Raw genomic sequence first — 23,614 nt, forward strand, 5'->3', positions numbered from 1 at the left:
TTTGCATAAGTATCAAACCTGCATTTACAAGTAAGATTAGTTTGTACTCTAAGGCTTTGCAAAGAGTATATATTAATGCATTTCCATTCTTGACCTCAGGAGTGTTTTTGGGAAGAAGAATGCAATTAATTGGATAATATTCTAGGTTAAATCCTCTTACCTCACTCGTAATAAACTCGGGTCTTCCCCTATGAACACATTATCATTTTAACAAATAATTCATAAACTTGTTTCTCCTGGAGGCTACTTAGAATACACCAATTTTAGCATTGTTAACTATAATGCCTCACAGCCAAATTTGACCATCAGTTAAACGAGCCTAGACGACTCAAACTGCACCTAACGGAGAGAACGCGACCAACAATAATTAACAAAATTGCATTGAATCCCTCAGTATTGTCAGCAGAATTACACTTTTTTAAAAAAGAAACAAAAGGTACAACATAATTCTACCTCCTGATTGTTATGCAAAGAAGAGTCTGATCGAGTTCATACAGAGTGATAATATGATCTTAGTGATTAGTTCCTCTCTCATTTCCTTCACAGTAGGTCAATAACAAGCAAAGAAAAAGAAAAAAGAAACTTTTTTTTCTTTTCCTGTGTAAAACTAGAACAAACATGCGTCCCCCCTTCCTTTGCGAGATTCTCTAGAATCCCTTTCTCCCCACCCCTCACCAAACAAAGTCAATCAGGTAGTGTAGTAGAACGTCAATTCACCTGCTTGATATGATATAACAGGCGAGGTGGTATCTTATTCCTCCTTCTTATCTGCTCGGTCGAGTGCAGCCAATCTTTCAACAAGCGGAGGATGAGAATAATGATATGCGGAATACCAGGGATCTGTATTCATTGCAGACAAATTTTCCTCCTGAAATATAACTTTTGTTAGTTTAGCATGCAAAAAGATTGTATCACCAAGGTTCTTGTTTAGTATACAATTAAATACGCAAATATGCCAAATGTGACAAAACGATTTTACCACCAAAGGTGCTTGGCTTATTCTGTTTGGAGTCGGTTTTTGAAGGAGCTTGATGTTAGTTTGGCTTAGACTCAGAGGCTACAGGAATAGGGTTGAGGAGTTCTTGCTCCACTCTCCTTTTCGAGAGAAAGGAAGGTTTTTGTGGCGAGAATCAAGACGGGGTGCTTTCCTATTCAATTTGAAAACGCTTTATGAAGGAGCTTGATGTTAGGTAGATGTAGAGGTTACGTAGATATGATTGAGGAGTTCTTGCCCCCTTCTCATTCTCCTTTTCGAGATGAAGGTTTTTGTGGCAAGCGGGATTGTTTGGTTTGGAGAGAGAAATGATAGAATTTTGGAGGGTTTGAGAGACCTCTGTGCAAGGGTTGGTCTTGTATTCGGTTCAACATGTTTCTGTGGGCATCTATAGCTAAGTCTTCTTTTTTTTTTTTTTTGTAATTATTTGCTTGGGTCTTATTTTGTTAGACTGGAGGCTTTTTCTTTTCATTTTTTTTAAATACAAGTTGCCTCCCTTTTGTGGCTTTCACTTTTTCTATGCCTTTAATTCTTTAATTTTTCCTGATCTAAAAAATATGCAAATGTGCCAAAAATCAAATTCAATTGCTCAAACCAAAGCAGGTAAAATTGAAGCTGTTAGGATACCGCCTAACAAGGAAATTCTCAATAACACAAAAACAAATAAGAACGGTAAAAGATAGATTTATATTGCAATATCAATAATGAAACTACAATATACCATAGCCTTTCGAGAGGGTTACTCTCTCCTTCAATTCCCCAAAGGAAATTCCCACAAAATTCCTCGTACCTTTCTCAAACCCTTCCCCTTCTACTTTTAGTAAAAATACCTAACTAACTTACTAACTATTTACTAATATGCCCATCCTAATATTCTACTAATTATCCCAACAAATTCCTAACTAGGGGTCTTACAGAAGCAACCTACCATTGGCAAATAAATTTCCTTAGTTAACTCTATCTGCAAGAAAACTTTTGGATTATCTGCTGTAATGGCAGGATTGACGCATGGGGAAGGAGAGATGATGATAACCAAAAGTCCGTGTAGGGAGTTCAAAAAATAGGATGGAAACTATAGATAAATAATAACCTGTAGTTTGACAAGACCAGCACGAAGAGCTGCAGAATAACCAAGTTTCTTTGCAAAGGCATCAGCCTGCATGTGGTCAAAGAAGAAATAATATTTGAAGATCAAAACCCACTTACAGATAGAGGATATCAGAAAAAAGTAGCCGCACAAGTTTCAGACATACCTGGAACTCAAAAGATCGGCTCACAAGGTTGAGACCAAAGCTTACTAGGTGCTGGAGAGGTATTACAGTGTGCTGCACAGCCAAAGGCAACGTAAGTGCACATATTGAAATTCTGTTTAAAATAAATTCCATCTCATTTTTCCTAGTTATGACATTTTTAGGTTTTATATAGCATTTTAATGTGCTTTCCAGGTCATTGGAGTAAACTGATTCATTTGCATAGGGTCAAGAATTCCTGGAGAATGAAATATTTAACTGTAAACTTCAGATTGAAAATGAAATGAAGCAGTTAATATTGGACTGGGACAGTCGGGAACTGGAAATTGACACAAACAACGCACACATTTTGTATACTAACGTATGGGAAAAAGAAAAATCAAAATATCATATTTAAAACTAGAAAACGTAACCAATTGCATTTGAAAATCAGGATGGTAAGAAAGATTAATAAGATGCATGGGTATAAAGCCAGAATTTATTTGAAGAAAAAATATATATAGTAGTTACACATGAATATAGCTGAAAACCACAACTCATCAGTAAGTAGGGTCAACATAGCATGTCAACTTTAGATTTATGATTCAACATTCTATTTTATTCACACCTGAAATATGATGAGTCCAATAAGCACTGGCTGAGTATCAAACCCAAAACTTCGAAACAAATCACTGGAATTCCTCACCAAGGTATAGCCCCCAAATTGCAAAAGTGTAAGAATCTGCTCACAAACAGTTAAAAAAATGAGCCTTCTAAAACTTGAAAGGAATCTGAATGATGCCAGAAAATGTCTTGTTGAGACACTTTCTTGAATAAGAAATTGCAAGATACCATTAGTGAAATGGGATCAGCAAACTGCAATTACTTGACCATCAACAAATAATATGTGCATGATATAATCAGCACTTTACTTATTCTCCGGAACAAGCATAACAAGAAGAGAGCAGCTTGAGGTGCTATAGTTTAGAATGCCCCTCAATTACTTACAGTGTTCGAGAAAAAAAAAACCCTCAAGAAATATTATAGCTGTAAACTTCAAACTGAAAATGATATAAAGCAGTAGTTGACAGTGGAAATAATGCAGTCAGGAACTGGAAATTAACACAAAACATGCCCATTTTGTATATAAATGTACAGGAAAAGAAAATTATAGTATCATATTTAAAACCAGAGAACATATCCAATTGCATTTGAAAATCAGGATGGTAGGAATATTAACAAGATCATGGGCATAAATCCAAAATCTAGTAGCTGATTGTGAGAGCACCTGATGTTTTACGGAGTGTTCAAAAATAAATAAATAAGTATATATGTTTTTATATAGAGAGAGAGAGAGAGGGTGGATGCAACATGCTACTAGCTATGAAGTTCGATTGTGACCAGAACTAATCTCAGTATACCTGTAATGCAATGAATGAGTACATCGTATGATTTAGCTTCCAATGCCCCAACTCGTGTGCTATGACAGCAACAATTTCCTCATCATTTTTGCACTGATGAACAGAATGGGAAGAAAATATAAAGTTACTATGAGCAAGACATGAAGGGAGGAAGGAAGAGAGAGAGAGAGGGAGAAAAGAAAAAAATTGAACAAGTAATGAAGTACTAAAATATACTGTACAAGATTCTGTCCAAAAACAGTGAAGGCTTTGATATGATGAAAGGATTTCCACATCATTTCAACTTACCTGTTGGATCAAGGTATCATAGAGGACAATTCTCTTGTTCTTGAAGAAACCATACATGTAAGCCTGCATGGACCGCACTAATTTGATGAGATCATCGTGAAAAAAGAACCACTAAAGGAATTATTCATTAGAAACCAAGTTTGTATATATTATGTAATCGTCCAAAAGGATCAAAACTAATAACACTAGATATTTATATAAAAATTCCAAATCACTTTCTGAATAACACACTCAATTGCTAATTGATAATGCAGGCAAAAAGAAGAAAATGATATAGATAAGATAGCAAAACACAAGTAAATATGCGATAAAAAATCAAGAATCTAAAGTAGGTGAAAAGAGTTTTACATTGCTATGACTTGATCTCGTGGATCCATCAACAACAAACAACTTCTTCAGTGGGAACTTGAGGGAGGAAGCAAGTTTCTCAATCTTCTCCCTGAGGTCACCTGGAGGAAGCTATTTTCACAGAGCATTAAAGTGGAATGACCGAACGATAAAAACACTATCTAGTCATTAAAAGCTTTGATCAGATTATACAATTTGGGTACTCACAGGGGTAAATTTATTGAAAAGAGGGGCTATAAGAATGGGATAAAGGGTCATCATCACAAGAGATAATGTGAACATAAACGCCCAAAGATAGATGGCAAGGTAAGGGCCTCCTTTCTGCATACAATCAAAAGATATTATTAATTATTGCATATTACAAAAGAAAAGAGAAAGAATACAAATGCAGAAACAAAGTGGTAGATAAAGTGAATTGAAGGGAGAAAAGAAATCCAGGAAATATAAAACAACTGTGTAAACTAAAACTACTATCTTACATAAGTTTACCTGTACTATTATAATGATTGCAGAAACAATTGGTGGGCCAATTAAGATGGACAACAAAATCCCTTTAATCATATCCCTGAAGAATAACCATATTGTTTGCTGTAGAAGAGATATTAAATACGGCATTAGGAAAATAATAAGGAAGTAGACTGGACAACATCAGAAACTTCTAAGTGCTTATAGTGGAATCCCACAGGAAAAATAATTGCTCACTACAAAATAAAATTGGACATCTTCCATTATTAGTGAGATTTATCATTTTCAGAAAAAGAAAAAAAAAATGCATACTTTATTAAAACCATGACGGGATTCGATCACAAAAGTTGAGTAGAGAGAAAATGGTAGATCTGTAACCTGCAAACCAGTCCAAATAAACGATCAATGTTAACCAACTTCAAATCATAAATTTCACAAGTTTACTCTGTAAATGAAAATATTTAGAACTTCAAAACCAAGCATCAAGGCATTAGTGAAAGAAATACATAACCATATAAAATACATGAGGGGAATAATCCCAAAACTAAGGAGATAAAGAACTCCAAAGTGAACATTGAAATCTAACTATTTCTAACACTTCCTAGCAACGTCTATCATTGTCATTGAGACTCTCATTTCTTTCTTTCATTTCAAGTTAGCAGGATTTCTTTGATTCATGAATTATAGTTGAAAAGGATAATGCATATACTGAGTTTGATCTCCAATTTAAATGCAACAAGCAAGTTTCGAATTCTACAGTCGAGAAATATAAATTAGTTTTTGCTCCTGTTTTTGGGGCCCCCAAAACCCTCATCACAGAAAATGTTTCCAAATCCAATTTGGTAACATTAAAATCAATGGGTTAGACGACAGCATGCAGTTTTGTACCGCATGGAAACAGAGTATGATGCTCTCTGTAAAACATGGGGATCAAACTATATGAATTGTGGTTTTCAAAAAGCAAAGCAGATTAAAGCAAACTAAATTGATAAAATTCTCTATTTCTAGGACATGGAAACTAAATTATGATTTATGAGCACACCTGTGACCAAATCATGACCCCAGCTAGAAATGCAAGAGTGTGGAGAATTTCATTTTCGGCATTGAGGCCAACCAACACCACAAACTCTCCAGATTTCTGCATGGCAATGGTGGGCAATATGAAATTATCAACGGAAGTAAAGAAGAAACTTGAATGAATTAATTCACTTACAAACTTTAATTACTCACCTTCCAAAACCATGGCAGTACTCCAAGAAAAAGTATAGCAGAATCCATCACTATAGTTACGAACTCGTGAACAAAATGGAAGTGGCTGAAAGTTGAGAGGCACGTGTTATAAAATTAAACACCAAAGTAGATACAAGTTCAAATTCAGGGGAACCTTTAACAAATCTGACTTTCAAACAAACCTTTTATCGAGACTGTAAGCCCGGGATTTTTCAAATTTCTCTTGGCTTATAACTCCTTCCAGAGTTTTGGGAAGAGTTGGCAGTTTCAGAGCAGAGTGTTGCCGAATATCCAAATAAGTTTCAAAAATATACATTGATATCATAAAACCTGAGGATAAAAATACATCCATCAGAAAAGCAGTTACTGCATTCCTTTCCTCTGTCAATCAATTGACCACCTCTATTCTGACAACTAATAGAGAAGTAAGATCACAAGAACCGATTTACACACATAAACCTGTAAAATAATTTCTTTCTTCAACGACTTGGCTCAATTCGAATAGAAACCTTGGCTCTAAGTGCGTTTGTTCAGATCAAACTATCCGATATAAAACTCATTTCCAAATCAACTTGCCACAGTCCCGTCATTTATGAACTGAAAGCTAAGATAGTACAACTCGACCATTCAAAAGCATACAACAATCATTCCCAACCACTAATTCGACTTACAAGATGCCATTCGCGAGCATTTCCAATACCTAAAACCTCAATATCAATAACAAGAACGTAAAACCCTAACAGAAACATAAAACTTCTGAGAACCTTGAAAAAATAAACGAAAACTTAAAACATACGAATACGTAGTAAAGCTCAGTGGATCTAATGGGCTTCATGATCGTCGAGGTTACGAAAACGAACAAAAGGTAGCGAAAACACCGACTCAAAAACCAAACATCGAGCATCTAAACAATAATACGAAAGGATTACATGCATAAACATTGACAGAAACAAGAAATGGAAGAAGAGTGAGTACCAACAACAGCTTCCATGTACGGAAATGCCATGGTGAAGGAAGGTAATCGATCGCCGGAGCTATGCAAAGAACGAACAAATATCGACGGTGTGTTGCTTTTGCTTGGCCGAGGAGTTAAATCTTTGGAAGATATATTAATATCAAAAGTGTCCCAACCGGATCGGTTCGTTCGGTTTTCGGGTACCCGGGTCACTGCTCCGTATGTCCCTTTGATTATGAGCAATTTTTTGCCGGTCGTTGCCACGTCATTCTCAAATTTGACATGAATTTTTATTTTACACCGTCAAATCAGCTAGTCACGTCATTTAAGATACTTTTTCTATAATAATTATCTTAAATAAAGTACATTTGCGTGACAAAATATTTGGTAAAAAAACAATTTAATAAAGAAATATGTGGTAAATGAACAAAATAAAAAAAAACAATTTAATAAAGAAATATTTGGTAAATGAACAAAATAAAAATCTACATTATGGGTAGATTCTTTTATGAGTGATTGAGTCGTAAAATAATCTATTCATAATGTAAATTTGAGTTTTGGAATACCTTAAAGTGATTGAGTTTTTGAATCATCTAGATTTTTTATGGACAGTCCATAAATGAATCTTTTATGAGTTGTTTAGTCGATGCACTGAAGCATCAATTAGAACATCAAGTGATAGTAGTGTAACCACTCAATAAATAATGGTTCAACGATTTCAGCAATTAAAGACAGACAAATATGAATCAAATCGTTGTTATGCATTAGTATCCTATATAGAAATCAAAGTCATTGGCCAAAAACATTCACAGACCCGAAATTGACTTTAGTGTCAAAGTGCGTGTGGCTTAATACTACATTGCTGCTTAATTTCCTTTGTATTACAGGACACTTAGACTATTTCTCCCTAAGAATACAGATTCATTTTTCGACATCAATGATTAATGTATGTAGACAGTATATTTTATATTAAGTATGTCAATAGATATACAGTAATAATCAAGATTTCCAATTTAGTTCCTATATTTTGAGGTAAGAGAAAAATAACTTAAGTCTGTGTGAAATTGGACAAAATACGAATTTAGTATTTAAACTTTAGAATTTTTAATAACTAAATAATTCATCAATATTAGACAAAAACCTTAAAATTTACGGATTAAACTCGTAACCCAATTTAAGGTATGATAAAAAAAAATGTTACAATAATGATGAATTTTATTAGCATAAATGATATATCAATGTTACACTATATTAATTATACCAAAACTGTATATTTGTTTAGAGGAGTAGAAAATGTGACATCGGCATTTTTGGTTTTTGCATTTGCCAATGTTAGAACTTTAGAAATATCGCTACACTTCTTTCCATCTGTTCCAATTTTATTGGAAACAAAATTTTGTTTACAACCCTTAATTTTGTGTGTTTTGTCTCGGGTTAATAAGTGTATCGATCCAAATTCAAAACCTGACATCTGAGTTTTTTAGACAATTTCGATTTATTTATCTTAAATTGTTCATATACATTTTAAATTTTGAAGATTAAATTAAATTGTTGGATTGAGATAATTCAATTTAAATTGTAAGTGATGAAAATAATTTGAAATTTTGGTTTTAAGCGGGAGTTTGGATTTAATTTGGAAAATTTAGGTTTAATTTAAGCTTGAGTTTAAGTTGTGTGCAATTGGGAATTTAAAAAGAAAAAGGGAGGTGTATATATATATACACACACACATGTGTATATATACTCATTTATTTATTTATTTAAATATCTATATCTATACTATATTAAAAGATAATGTAAGTAGGAGAATTTTTACATTCCTATTTTACCCTTGATTTCTAGTCATATTTCCATTATACCCTTCTTTAATAATTAGTTATAACTTATTTTATTTTTTCAGAAATTATACTATTTTCCTAAAACACCTATTTGCAAATTAAACGATTTATCAAACACCTCTCAGACGATTAATTTTTTTCTTTTACTCACTTTACCATTCCAACAAAAAAGGTAACAACCATCCTACATGTTTTTTCTATATTTATTTTTTTAGGAAATTTTGTTTTTCTTTTATTTTAATTTATATTTGTTTTCTAGACACTTTGTTCCTCTTATTTCTTTTGTTTTCTTTTCTGTTTTGTTGTTTTTGTTTGTGTGTATTATTGTGCGTGTTTTCTTTTCTACATTTTTTTAGAATCACTGGAAAAAACATCATCAAACAAAAAAATATAAGTTCGTTTGTACTTACTTCAATTCACCACTTCCGCAAAACATTATACATTTATTTTTTTACAAATTTTTAATTTAATTTAATTTTGATTTATAGTCATTTGTGAACACTCTGTTTCTCGTCTTTTTTATTTTCTTTTGTTTTGTTTTATGTTTCATAGGTTCTTTTTTTGTTATTGTATGTGTTTTATCCTTTACATTCTTTTCCTAGAATCTCCGAGAAAAGCATTATCAAGCGAAAAAAAAAATGCAAGTCATCCTTGTTATAATTCAAAATGCAAGTCATCCTTGTTATAATTCAATTTATTTTCTTTTAATTCATATTAAGGTTTATTTTATATTTTAATTCAAATTAAGAGCTTTATTTTGATGGAGAATATGAGGAAATATGAGAGATGAGATTGACATGAGAAATTTAGGGAAGAGAAAAACGTGAAAGAGGAGTACTTGAGAATATTCGGAATACTTTTTTCTAAAATAAAAAAAATGTATTTTCTATTTTGATCAAGAATAACTTGTTATGATAATGTGAAGAAGTCGAATTGAAAATCAAATTTGAGAAAATTGTTGAGAATACTCTAACAAAATGTAAATACTTCTTTAGCTTACTTATTTTCTAAATCCACGTGAGAGAATTTATTTTATGAATGTTGAGAAAATTGGGAGGAGGAGGATCAATTTGAGAAAATTAAGGAAAGGAGTTGTGAGAGAATATTAGTAAGATACTAGGTAAGATTTGACTTCCTAATTTTAATTTCATCCCAATTTTAAAAACTATATATTCAGATCAAATCGCATTGTGTTTCATATTTATATTTACGTTCATCTTAGTTTAATTTTCTTTGTATTTTTTTATGACATCATAAATGTATAACTACAAATATAAGGTAAGTTAAAACTCTCTGTTAACCTCCATTAAATTAATGAATGAAATATAATAAGCTATTGTCTTGAAAATAAGAAGATTCGTTTAAAAATAATAGTACTAAAATATAGGTTTTTTCATGACCATAAAATATTGACATAAATATTGAAATTGAAATTTTTAGATTTGTGGCCAAAAAAAAATAATGTTTTACTTATAAATGAAGTATTTATTTTACTATTTTAAATATAAACAATAATCGAAATTGTTGATATATATATATATATATAATTAGAAAAAAGTAATGATAATAATAATAGCAGAAGTAGTAACAACAATAACAACAATATTTTATTTTATTTTTTAAGTTTTTTTTTTTACATGATTTTATAGAACAAACAAAATATTGAAATGAAAAAAACTAACTACCCCAATTATTTTAAAATTATATTTTTTTTAAATTATAAAATATTTACATAAATATTCAAATTAGAGTTTTGAGTTTTGTGGCAAAAAAAAGGTTTAATATTTTACTTTAAAATTATAAGCGATGTATCTATTTTAATATTTTATATATACAAAATTGTTGTAAACCTTTTTAATAATAATAGAGTTGTGTTCCTTTTTAAAAATGATTTTTTTTTCCATAATTTATAAAACCAACGAAATCTTTGAAGAAGAAAAAAGTTCCTCAATTTTCAATTATTACATTTAATAAGACAGATAAATAAGGTTATCTTTTTCTAAACAAAAAAAAAGGTTTTAAACCGAACCTATTGAAACTATTTAAAGAAAAAAACTTATTTTATGAAAATAACAAGGACAGCCTTTTTTATTTTCAATAAAAATATAAATTATAAAATTAGAATTTCATAATCTATGGGGAAAAAAGTTAAGTGATATTTTTTAAACTATTTAAATGTAATCCATAATATCCTTTATGAAAACAAGGTTTAAATTATATGTATTATTGACATAAGTAATGTTAAAACCAAAACTAATACTCTTTAATTGCTTTGAATTAGAATCATAAGATTTGGCATATATAAATATATATATGACGATACGTGTTCTTTTTGTGTATGAGAGTGACTATAACGATATATATGTGACAACATAAAAATAAAAATTGTCGCATCGTGTATATTAAAATATCAAATTGTTAATATATTTATTTGATAACTAGACTATGAGTATAGGAGAATTTTTATGGAAGTAATGATAATATGAAAATATTGAAATCAAAATTCTTACACTATTATTATCATTCTTCTCTGACAATAACAAACGAGAGACAACAAATTGGGGAAAACAATGATCAATTTTTAAAAGGAAATCCACTCATGGTGGGTGATCTTCAAAACAAACTGATATTATTCAATGTGTGTGGGCATGTGTAGCAAGTTTGTGAGTAATGGAATTGCTATTGTGATTAACAAAGGAAAAACCTTGGATTGCCCCTCTACGATGTCAATCACGCAAATAGTCTAAATGTCATTACCATAATGTGATGCTCTATTAAAAAGTAAATAAAATTGTTATACCAGTATATATATGTGTTTGTGTACTTGAGCCACAAGCAGCCCAAGCTCAATATCTTTAATTTCTCTCTCATAAACCTCATGCAAAAGCCTTCCTTCGACCTTGAGTATGTCAGCATTATCCAGCACTGGTGCCGATCGCTTGCCATCGACCTCAGTCGTCTATCGTCTACTGGTTTGTTAAGGATGCCAACATAGCCAGCCACGTCACTAAAGGCAAATCTACTCAGCAGCTCCGTCAACAATGCAAGACTTCATAAAATTACAGTCTTACTGTAACAAACCGCACATTTTTTTTTAATAATGTAATTTCAGTAACTTTATTATTTGGAATTTCAGTAATTGTTATTAGTTGGAGGGAATTTTTGGAATCCTGGACTTCAAGTGTAAGTGCGGGAATTTAATTGTTGGCGTGAAATTCAATTTGAAATTCAATTGGAAGGAATTAATTTTCTTTTGAAATGGAAAGGAATTTAATAGTAAAACGAAAAGGAATTAAATGTAATGAAATTTAATAGTATAAAACGGAAAGGAATTAAATGTAATTATATTTATTTCCTTTTTGTTTTTATTATTATTATTATTGTTTTTTTTTTTTTTTTATAAAAAGTCAAACCCCACCTCCCATCTGTTGGTTTTCTCCTTCCAATGAACAATGGCAATGCCCACGATCTCCAACCAATGTCCTCTGATGCTGCAACATACAACTTCAACGGCCACAACGCTTGTGACTTCTAACAACTTTAAGCAGCATCTTGCATGATCAAAAGACCCTAACAACAACATTTTCCCCTTTTTTGACAATTGTTCCATTGGGCAAGGAAAATGTTGAGCTTCTAGTTTCTAGAGTTTGCGATTATAGATAAGTAATCTTACTACTGGAACTGCCCACGGGCCAGACATTAGATCTATGCTAGCATGATAAATGAATGATATGGCAGAATGACAACATGATGGACTGATAGTATAGTATGACCAATGTATGTTCTGGTATGAGATCTGAAAGATTTATTTGTGTACATAGACACTTGAATGTTAGCATGAGATGGTATGTGATTCCATATGTTTGTATTTGACCTGTTGATGTTGAGGATTGTAAGGCTAGGTACAAGGATAATTTTGACTGTTCTGAGATTTAATGGACTGTTTAGAAAAGATACATGAGCACGTGATAATATGACCGAAGCATGTTAATGTATGAGCATGATTTAGAACTTTAGGAAATATATTAAAAGGACGATTGGGCATGACCCTAAATCATGAGTTAAGCGACACTACTACGGAAATGTCTTAAAGTTAGGTGAAAGTTGGAGCATTCTATTGATGTGCTTATTGATGTGATTTACTATGAAAGTGTATAAGTTATATGATGTATTAGGAAATTTCAAATGTTTGATTGTTACATGAGTTGGTGCATGGAAGTGATGTACTAGAGTGGATCCATTAATACTAGATTAATTACATATGTTGAGGCTAACTAGCCTAACCTCGATAAGGATATTTTAGAGGATCAATGATTAGGTGAATATTATATGTAATATGAAGTTAGATGCAATCTCTTTTCCTTTCCAGACTATGTGACTGCATGAAAGTGATGCACGTCCAAAGGCGCTAGTACATGAAAGAGATGTACTAAGGCTGATGTGTATGAAAGTGATACATACCTAGAGGGTGCTGGGGTGTACGAAAGAGGTACATACTCAGTGGGTTATGTGTATACGGAAGAGGTGTATGCCTAACCATGTGTACGAAAGAGGTATGCATCCCTACATTTATAGAGAGGATCTGAGGTGTACGAAAGAGGTACATACTTAGTGGGTTATGTGTATATGAAAAAGGTGTATACATAACTAGATGTACGAAAGAAGTACATACTTGGTAGGTTAGGTATATACGAAAGAGGTGTATACTTAACCAGGTGTACAAAAGAGGTACATACTTAGTGGGTTATGTGTATATGAAAAAGGTGTATACATAACTAGATGTACGGAAGAAGTACATACTTGGTAGGTTAGGTATATACGAAAGAGGTGTATACTTAACCAGGTGTACGAAAGAGGTACACATTCAGTAGGTTATATGTATGGGAAAGGGGTGTATACATAACTAGATGTACGAAAGAGGTACATACTCAGTAGGTTAGGTGTATACGAAAGAGGTATATACTTAACCAGGTGTACGAAAAAGGTCCACATTCAGTGGATTATGTGTATACGAAAGAGGTGTATACATAACTAGATGTACGAAAGAGGTACATACTCAGTAGGTTAGGTGTATACGAAAGAGGTACACATTCAGTGGGTTATGTGTATACGAAAGAGGTGTATACGTAACCATGTGTACTAAAGATAAACATCTTAAGTGGGTTATGTGTATACGAAAGAGGTGTATGCATAATCATGCGTATGTAAGAGATTATGTTTCCTTCGGGATTCATCAGAGGTTGTGGGTCCTACGGGACTTACTAGAGGTAGTGGACATACTTAACTACAGTAGGATAGAAATAAGTTTTTCATGCATGTATGAGTCCCATGAGGACTAGAGCAGTTTATATGTTCCACTAGATGTAGGTATCTAGAGGACATAGATGCCTAGCCTGACCCCAGTAGTGGGGTAACTTACTGAGTATTTTTATACTCACCCTTTCTCATGTTTATGTTTCAGGTAAGAGTATGGACGCACTGGCAAGTGACAAGCGGAATCCGTGATCGAGCTACTGGGACCGTTTTATGCTTCCGCTCAGGATGTTTAGATTTCTTTAATGTTTTCCACTTCCAGTCTTCATGTTTGAAACTTACTGATTAGTATTCGTTTCCAAACTTTTACAGTTTTCTAGACTCATTAAATTTCAAATTATGATTTATGAGTACCTTGTTGTTTGACTTTTATTTAGTTTTAATGAAAATATTTTATTTGACTTTATTTATTTAGCATTTATTTCACCATAAAAGAGTGTCATTTTAAGTTCCATGCATGCATGTATTTTAGTAGCGGTCTAACTTAAGTCCTAGGGGGTCAGGTCGTTACACTTACCCTTTTACCAAAAGAATAGGTTGGTTACAACAAATGTCTAACCATTTTTTGTTGTTGAATTATTCTTGCATTCCTAAATTAGGGATTCCATGTTGTATAAATATCACACCTATGTACATTTCAAAATACAAGAGAAATATAGAAAGGAAAGGTTGACACAACATTATCGTCCACCAAAGTACACGTTAAAACTATCGCCTACCTCTTCAGTGTTATCCTTTACCTCCTCAATACTATTGTCCAGTGACGTTATCGTCTACCTCCTTAACATTATCATGTACCTCGGTGGCGTTATCGTCTACCTCCTCAATACTATTGGGTACCTCAGTGACATTATCGTCTACCTCCTCAATACTATCGTCTAGTGACGTTATCGTTTACCTCCTTAGCACTATCGTGTACCTCGGTGACGTTATTGTCTACCTTCTCAATATTATCGTCTACCGTATATTTGTATACCTCTTCAAACAATTGCTAGCGCTTTGACTTCCCGCGTGAGTCTATCATCCCTTTCAACTTCCGAATATCAACTTGGTATCAGAGCATAATGACCAACGTCAATCAAGGAAACCTGGGAACCACCCTCGGTGCTACCGACTTCAACGACCCACCCTTGAACCAACTCCTCAATCAGATAACATCCATCAAACTTGATCGCAGTAATTTTCTTCTACGAAAAAACTTGGCGCTTTTAATCCTTTGGAGTTACGGACTCAAAGGGCACCTGACCGAACAAAAAGTATGTCCCCCAATGTATTTGAAACCTGCAGTTGATGAAAGCATGCCGACTGGAGTAGGAGCTACTCCGCTCAGTTCAGAAGGAAGCTCCGGCAGTGATGCTTCCAGCTCGTCGACAACACTTGAGGTAAGTTCTCAATACGAAGCGTGGATGACTATAGATCAACTCCTCCTCGGCTGACTGTATAACTCCATGACACCAGAGGTCGCCATTCAAGTGATGAGATGTGAATGTGCAAAGGATTTGTGGACCAGCACTCAACAACTCTTTGGTATTCAGTCCAGGGTTGAAGACGATTATCCGAGACATGTGTTTCAAACATCTATAAAAGGTAATTTGAAAGTGGAAGATTACCTCCGAACTATGAAAATGAATGTTGATAATCTCGAGTAGGCTGGTAGTCCAGTACCTCCAAGAGCTCTTGTTTCGCAGGTACTACTAGGACTTGATGAAGAGTACAATGCCATAGTGGCCACGATCCAAAGGATAGCGGACGTGTCGTGGCTTGATATGCAATCGGAACTTCTCCTGTATGAAAGGAGATTGAAACATCAGTTAAACCAAAAGACGACAGTAGGCTTCAACCAAGTCAATAATGCGTTAGTGAATATGACAAATACTAGACATGTCAACCAAAATAACAAGACCAATAACAGTAACCAGTCTATTGGGGGAGGACAACAAGGTGGTGGTAGCCATGGCAGAGGTCGAGGCAGGGGAAGGAACAAAAACAATCTTGTGTGTCAAGTTTGTGGGAAGGTAGGACACATAGCGTTTTACCCCTTCAACAGGTATAACAGAGAGTTTGTTCCCAATTCTCCTTAAAATAAGGGACAATCCTTCCCTAACAACCAGGTAAAAAATACATAACCTCATCCAACTGCCCTAGTCACTGCCTATGGAAGTAACCCCTTTCTGACAAGACAAAAGAACATGACTGATGCAAATTGGTAGGCTGACAGTGGTGCCTCCAATCATGTTACCTCAGACTTTAACAATCTTGGCAACCCGACTAAATACTCAGGTACTAAAGCAGTCACTGTAGCTAATGGTAATACTCTAGAAACTTCTCATGTTGGAACTACATGTCTGTCTAGTGATGCCTGAAATTTGAAACTGAATGATATGTTATGTGTGCCTGCCATAGCAAAAAATTTGGTCAGTATATCTAAGCTAACAAAAGACAATAACGTGTTTATTGAATTTCACACGGATTTACTATCTTGTCAAGGACAAGGGTACGGGACAAATAATAATGAAGGAAGTGCTTAAAGATAAACAATAATCAAATGAGTGCTTAAAGATGGACCATATCAGTTATAAGGTGCAGAAGTTAGCTCGAAGTCAGTAGAAAATGGAGTACCATCGCAGCCAGTGCACAAGAATAAAGATTTGTCTGCTCTTAGCATATCTTCGAAGCATAGGGTGTCTAAGGTTACATGGCATAGAAGACTTAGCCATCCTTCGTCAAAAACACTATAAATTATTATCAAAGACTGTAATCTCCCTATGTTATCTAATGAAGAGCTCAAATCTTGTGATTTTTGTAGCTATGGGAAATCGCACTCTTTAGCCTTCCCTAACTCTAACTCAAGAGCATCTGCAACCTTTGAACTTATACATACCAATTTGTGGGGTCCAACTCATCTATTGTCTACAGATGGGTACAAATATTATGCTATCTTTGTTGATGATCAAAGTAGGTCCACATAAATCTCTCCTATAAGGTTAAAAAGTGACACACTCGTAACTTTTCACAAAAGAAATTCGGGCTTTAATGTCGGTTGGCAACTGACATTAAAGATAGTGTTATTGAAGCCCTTTAATGTCGGTTTTAAACTGACATTAAAGGGCTTCAATAACACCAATAACACAGCCTTCAATGTTGGTTGCAACCGACATTAAAGGTCTTTAATGATTAAAGCCTGTTGGTTGCAACCGACATTAAAGCCTTTTTTTTAATTCTTAACTGACATTGAAGTCTAAATCTGTCCATTTTATCAATTATTGTCCGTTTTTTAAAGTTCCCTTGCCAAACCCATTTTTTTCAGTAAAAAAGTATAACATGACACATCATCATCGAACGCTATGGCTATGACATATTATTCATGTATGGATTGTAAATCTATTATATTTAATCCGTAAATTCTAGTATAGAATTATAATTTAAAAGACATATAATAATTCAGGCCTTGAAAACACAAATTACAAGTAATACAAAGATTATGATTTTACAAATGAGTTTACTATGTACCACCAGCTACTTCTTGATCTTGTTTCTCAACATTTTGAGCTTGCCTCTTTCTTCTACATCCTTGCTTTCAAGTTTTGTGCTACTTGTATTACCCCTTCCCTTGGATGTATTTCCTTTGTCCCCTTTGTCACTCTTTTCCTTTTTATTTATGTCGGTCTGCCTGGTTGACACAGAGTGTTGCTCTTTTTCAAGCTTATCAATGCTTTTAGTATCTTTTGTGATTCCATTTCTTTGACTACGAAGATAAATAGCAAGGGGATATTAACATTTTATAGTAAATATAATAAAGTCAATAGTGTCTTTTAAGTAGATAAGCAACAGAAAAGTAGAGGATGTTAACATTTTAGTAGTAAATAATAAAGTCAATAATGTCTTTTAAGTAGATAAGCAAAAGAAAAGTACCTTCCTTCCCTTCCTTTGCTTCCTTGGATATCTGAGGTTTCAACTTTTTATATTAGTGCATAAATATAAAAAAGAAATCTTGGGTCTAAGAACTTAACATGAGTCCAAGGCAACCATGTTAACCAAGGATTGGAAGGATAAGAAAATGAATCTGTAAATGACTAAACAAAACTGTGGTCCCACAAGAAACTTTAATTTCAAGTATAGCAAGCCATCCCCATGACCAATATTTTCTTAAAAGCAATGCAGCATGAACTTACACACATAATGCAGATAAATAACTTATATTTGAAAAGGCACACAATACCAAATCTTTGAACAACAGGACTTGAAAGGAATTAATGAATGTTCAATGACAGATAAGGTAAGTTGTATATACAGATTCCAGTCATTCATATATACGAAATTCATAATATTAATTCATGCTTGGCAATCTCTTCATCCTATCAAAAGTTCGTCTCAATAATGACACAACAGTTGGAATATCATCCTCATCTTTTAGAAAGTTTCAGTTCAAGTTGTATTACACATGGCACATTTAAAAACTTGTTTTTCATTAACAGGTAACAACCAACATCCATAAGCTCTTCGAATAAAAAGCAGAAGAATAATAATATGCCTCAATGTTCATGAAAGCTTCTACTTAGAACAAAACAATAGAAACACAAACCTCCTTTTTTGGTGCAACATGACGCTCTCGATCAACAATAGCCCTTTTGTGTGCAAGCCATTGTTCCTTTCACACATTTAGTGAAGGGTGACAATCAGACAATCAGATGGAACCAAGTTTCACAATCACAACAACCATCGAATGATACGTTTTTAAAAAGATATATGGTAAATAAACCCAATACATCTAGAAGCTATGACAGGTTAATTACTTATCCAGTTTTAATGAAGGCTGTATTTAGACCCATTCAATCTTGTGTAGCACATTAAACTCTTTAAGGTTCAAGATCAACCTGAATGTAATGGACATACTGTAACCATATACCTTTCATGCTTTGTTTGTAACAGAAAAGTAATTATATTATCAGCAATTCTAAAATAGGTGCATAAGGGTAGAACCTGATAGCAATCTCTCCTTGTTTAGAAACCAGAGTTGCCAGCTCGTTGAAGATATTGCTCAATTCATGAATGGTGGATTCAACATTTTGAAGAGCTTCAGCTTTGCTCTGCATGTAAGTATCTTGTAATGGAACCATCTGTTGTTGTTACTGCTGCTGCTGCAACAACGGTTGACCATCCCCATCCACCTGCTTCTTGTAAATTTACAAGCAACATAATTTTCACTTCACCACATGATAATAATTTAATTAACTTTGACAGGATCACAGGAAATTAGATACCAACATGACCAAAGAAAAGGATCAAAAGCAAAGAAGCAATATAGCACAACATAATTTTTTAAATATAGGAGCTCATGTGCACTTTCATTAAAAACAAGGATAACAGACCCCCCAGCTTCAGCATGACCAAAGAAATTTTAATTACTTGAAATTTTGGCACAGAAGGTTACCTCAGCTACTTGAATTGTTGCTTTCTGCTCCTCTACTTGCGTCACTCTTTCAACCCAAACAAATATTTCAGCACCACAGTCCAGGAGATAACACTTATTATTTTCCAGTATGCTTAGGCTAACAACTACCCATATCCAAATTGCTAGATTTTTGTGCCATTGAGAAGTCCCTCATTGGCAGAGGGAAGATTTGAGCTTGCAAGTTCATAACTTGCAGTTGTGGAATCCTTTCTTCCAAGAGGAACATCCCAGTAAGGGCCACCCACCTGCAAAGCAAACAATTCCATCATTAGAATTTTGACACTCATCAATGATTTTAAGTCCAGAATATAATTTTTAAGAAGCAAGAACAATGATATGTTTCCATAATCCCCTCCTCGTTTAATAACCATTTAGGCCTTGGTTGGTAACTATTCGGTTTTTTATTTTGATTTTTTTAAAATTAAGCCTACAGACACCCCTTCCATCTTTAGGTTTCTTATTTTGTCATCTACTTTTTACCCATATTTTTAAAAATTAAGCCAAATTTTGAAAACTAAAACAAGTAGTTTTTATCAACTTTTTTTTGTTTGTAGAATTTGGCAAGAATTCAACTCTTGTACTAAAGAAAAATGCAAACTAGGGTAAGAAAATGAGAGAATGTAAGCTTAATTTTAAAAAATCAAAATAAAAAAACAAGATGATTACCAAACGAGGTCTTAGTTTTTTTTTTTTTTTTTTTTTTTTTTTTTTTTTTTTTTTTTTTTTTTTTTTTAAGATTAAGCTTAGAAGCACTATTTTCACAAATAAGTTTCTTTGTCCTTTTATCCCCTTTCTTTGTTTTTGTTCTTAGAACTTGATTAAGAATTCAAGTGTTTCTTTAAGAAATGTGAAAATCATATTAACGGATTTGGGAGAACAAGCATAAAGTTCAGAAAACAAAAAAACAAGAAATGCAATTGAAAGCTTAAATTTTAGGTTAATAATTACCAGAATCACTACATCCCTGGCTGCAATAGTGAGTATATCTGCATAAGAAACAATTCTAGGGCATTCTGATTCAAGGTTGTTCTTAATCCTATCAATGATTCTAAAGTCTTTAAGGGAGTGTATGTTGATGGAAACCTTTTTCTCTCCCTGTAATGTTATAGTGTCATCCAGCAGAACCTACCCGTCGCACCCCTAATTCAAATCCTAACAATTGTGAGTTTGGTTTACATGAATATCATGCCTATATTTTCAATTCGATAAGATAAAAACAAGATAAAAACCAATACATCCACCTATGAGCTTCTTTGTTTTATGATCCATTTTTTCACAAACTTTTTCAAAATTCAAGTCAAGTTTTTAGAGGGAAAAAGTCACATAATTCTAGTTTCAGACTTCATTACTCCCGAGCTTCAAGATTTGTGTCTATTTGATTCCTAAACTTTCAAAATTATAAATTTCATCCTGGCGCATTGGAATATTTTAAAATCACAAATATACTAAACTCAAAATTGAAAATTCAAAGTTTCATAAGATATCATATTCAAACTTATATCTAATGGATCAATTAGTTTTTTAAAATATTTTTAATTTATCAAGGATCTATAAGATACAAAATTGAATGATTAGGACTTGTTAAGCACAAATTACAAGTTTAGGAACTTATAATCACTTTAAAAGTTTAGCGACCAAATAGACACAAACTTCAAAATTTAGAGACTAAACTTTATAAAAAGTATTATAACAAACAAACAATTACCTTACACATTTTTGTTCTCTTTTTCAAACGAAAAAGAAAACAACAAACAACCAATAGCTAAGACTCCGAAAATCCAAAACAAGAACGTTATCAAATAAGCCCGCTTCACGAAAGCTAAGTTTTATTAAAAAGTAAAATCAAGAGTGAGGCCAGAAACTTGAAATGCAAGCTCTGATTTAAAGAAGCAATACAATTTCAGTATAATAACGAGACGTACCAAAACAAAAAGTGAATTGAAGGATGAAATGAACCTGAACAAAGCAGTCGTGAAAGTGCAATCGGACAACAAAAGTTGCATTGCGTGGTTCAGAAAGCACAACACACTTCATTTCTTTCCTCACAACCTGCAACACATTCAGACAAGTTTTGGCATAATAATCCAATGTCAATCGGCGCTCCTCTGTTTCAAACAAGCTATGGCTCACAACAAAGAAAATAGAAAGCATTATGAACGAACGATTATGAAGAGTTGAATAGCCCAAATAATTATCCACGTGCTCATCATTATCAAGAATGTCAGGTGTCTAAAGAAATTGTTTTGCATTGAAGAATAAAATAAAATAAATGATATACGAAACCAAAATAAGCATTACACTCCTACTGTGGCCAAAATCCAAACATATACATTTCAAATATCATTTGGAAGGAGATATTTCCATTAATAGTCCATATTGAAGAGAATCAAAAGCATTTGTATAACAGAGTACCTTTTCCCCACAATCCTCAAACCGTTTATCCTTCTGTTCATTGCTGGGTTTACTTCCTGAAGTCCAAATGGAAAAATCTCCGAATAAAGCAAAATAAATAAGAGAAGTGAGAACAACAGGGGAAAAATAAGACACAGACACATACACACACACACAAACATACCAAAATTCAAGGGAGTTAATTCCTTCTCTAGATTGAAAATTTTTATCTTAAAAAACAATAGGTTTGGGTTTTTTCAAGCTCGCGTCTGCTTCTTTCATAACAATGCCAGTAAAGATCAAATTCACTAACCATAAAGTCAATAACATACGAGAGATACCAAGGGAGCGAATGATTTAACTGATATATAAGAGTACATGTTCAATTGAGTTAAGTGTTTCAACATCTCTCTACTTCTGCAAAGAACAACATTACAAGAGGGAAAATAAAAAGAACTGCCTTGAATCTTCTTAAAACATTCATATTAATCAAACATTCATATTGTACAAGGCTTTTTTTAGATTCATTAAACAGTGCAAAAGAAATATATGGTAAAGTCAGTTGCTTACAATGAAGGCGTAGTTAAGGGTTATTTTCTGCAATACTTCCACTTTCAGAGTCAATACCAAAAGGGATTAATTGTTTCTTTCCTTGATTCTTGTGGGAAATAGAATGAAATAGTTTCCAATTTCTGTTGTTTCCAACTATAGGCGTTCATAATACCTATGCACACAAAGCTACATTAAACACATACAAGGCAACGTATATTCAGCCAAAAATCTATAGAAAAAGAGATCAACGCTTGCAGTAGTTGGAGCTCTGAGGTGTTGGATGGTACCTGGTGTTTTCTTCTAGTGAAAGGACACAACTCCAATCAAGTGTATCCAAACACAATATTTAGGGGTCATGATCCAATTTCCAGCCTTAATAAAGAATCCAAAAAATTTATAAAATCTTAAGAACTTGTCAAAACACTTGAAACAATCTTTTAATACCGCACAACAGTTTGCTTCCAAACTCAAAATTCTTCTAAACCTCAAATCTATAATCCATACATTATATGTAGTTCAAGATTAGGCTAAAATCTTAGTAGGTATTCAAGAGCAAACAAGAAAGTCAAATAGAAACTCACTAAACTCTCACCCACAATAGAATTGTTCACAACTCAAAGAACGGTGCAACCATCGATATATAGATCTGTGCGGTAGTGACGGACATTCAAAAGAGAGAAAGAGTGAAAAGCTGAGAGAATGAGAGAAAAACAAAACCTATTGTTTGAGGTAGGCGATAATTGACAATCCACGGGGTTCGAAGGTGTGGATGGGAGGCGTACGAGCGGAAAAGGTGAGCGAAGAAGTTCCATATGAACACAGGCGTGGGTGAGGGAACTCATGAGAGAGAGAGGAAAACACCCACTAAAATCTACTGCAATCGACAATAGTGACGAGCGAAGACCTACAGATGATCGATGAAGGTGGCGGCGTAAATGTGGCCAATGACGCTTATGTAGTTGAGGGAGGTGAAAACGACAAGGGTCGTAGGTTAGAGAACTCACGGGGGAGAAGGTAGTTGTACGGCTAGAGTTGAAGTTTTCTCTTTCTTTTCATTTTCCTATATATAACCAAACCCTAAAATTTGATAGGGTAGTAAAAAATTGAAGGAGGGAAACAAAAAGTGAAAACTGACGGG

The 23,614-nt window shown here is 33.4% G+C and overlaps 1 protein-coding gene and 1 pseudogene across 1 annotated transcript; both read right to left on the reverse strand.

Annotated features, from left to right (window-relative positions):
* Positions 1 to 356: 356 nt before the first annotated feature.
* LOC120067304 (CAAX prenyl protease 1 homolog) lies at positions 357 to 7,090 on the reverse strand. The gene is made up of 14 exons (XM_039018850.1): positions 6,951 to 7,090; positions 6,158 to 6,305; positions 5,976 to 6,060; positions 5,788 to 5,883; positions 5,058 to 5,123; positions 4,770 to 4,868; positions 4,488 to 4,601; positions 4,281 to 4,391; positions 3,933 to 3,995; positions 3,645 to 3,737; positions 2,852 to 2,965; positions 2,248 to 2,319; positions 2,085 to 2,150; positions 357 to 868 (listed from the first exon to the last, which is right to left on the reverse strand). Exons 1-14 carry the CDS (start codon positions 6,979 to 6,981, stop codon positions 752 to 754), a joined length of 1,275 nt encoding a protein of 424 aa, XP_038874778.1. The 5' UTR covers positions 6,982 to 7,090; the 3' UTR covers positions 357 to 751.
* A 10,996-nt stretch (positions 7,091 to 18,086) lies between these two features.
* Positions 18,087 to 21,684, reverse strand: LOC120075705 (annotated as a pseudogene).
* Between the last annotated feature and the right edge of the window lie 1,930 nt (positions 21,685 to 23,614).

Source organism: Benincasa hispida, chromosome 1 (genome assembly GCF_009727055.1).
Source record: "Benincasa hispida cultivar B227 chromosome 1, ASM972705v1, whole genome shotgun sequence".
Classification (NCBI taxonomy): Eukaryota; Viridiplantae; Streptophyta; class Magnoliopsida; order Cucurbitales; family Cucurbitaceae; genus Benincasa; species Benincasa hispida.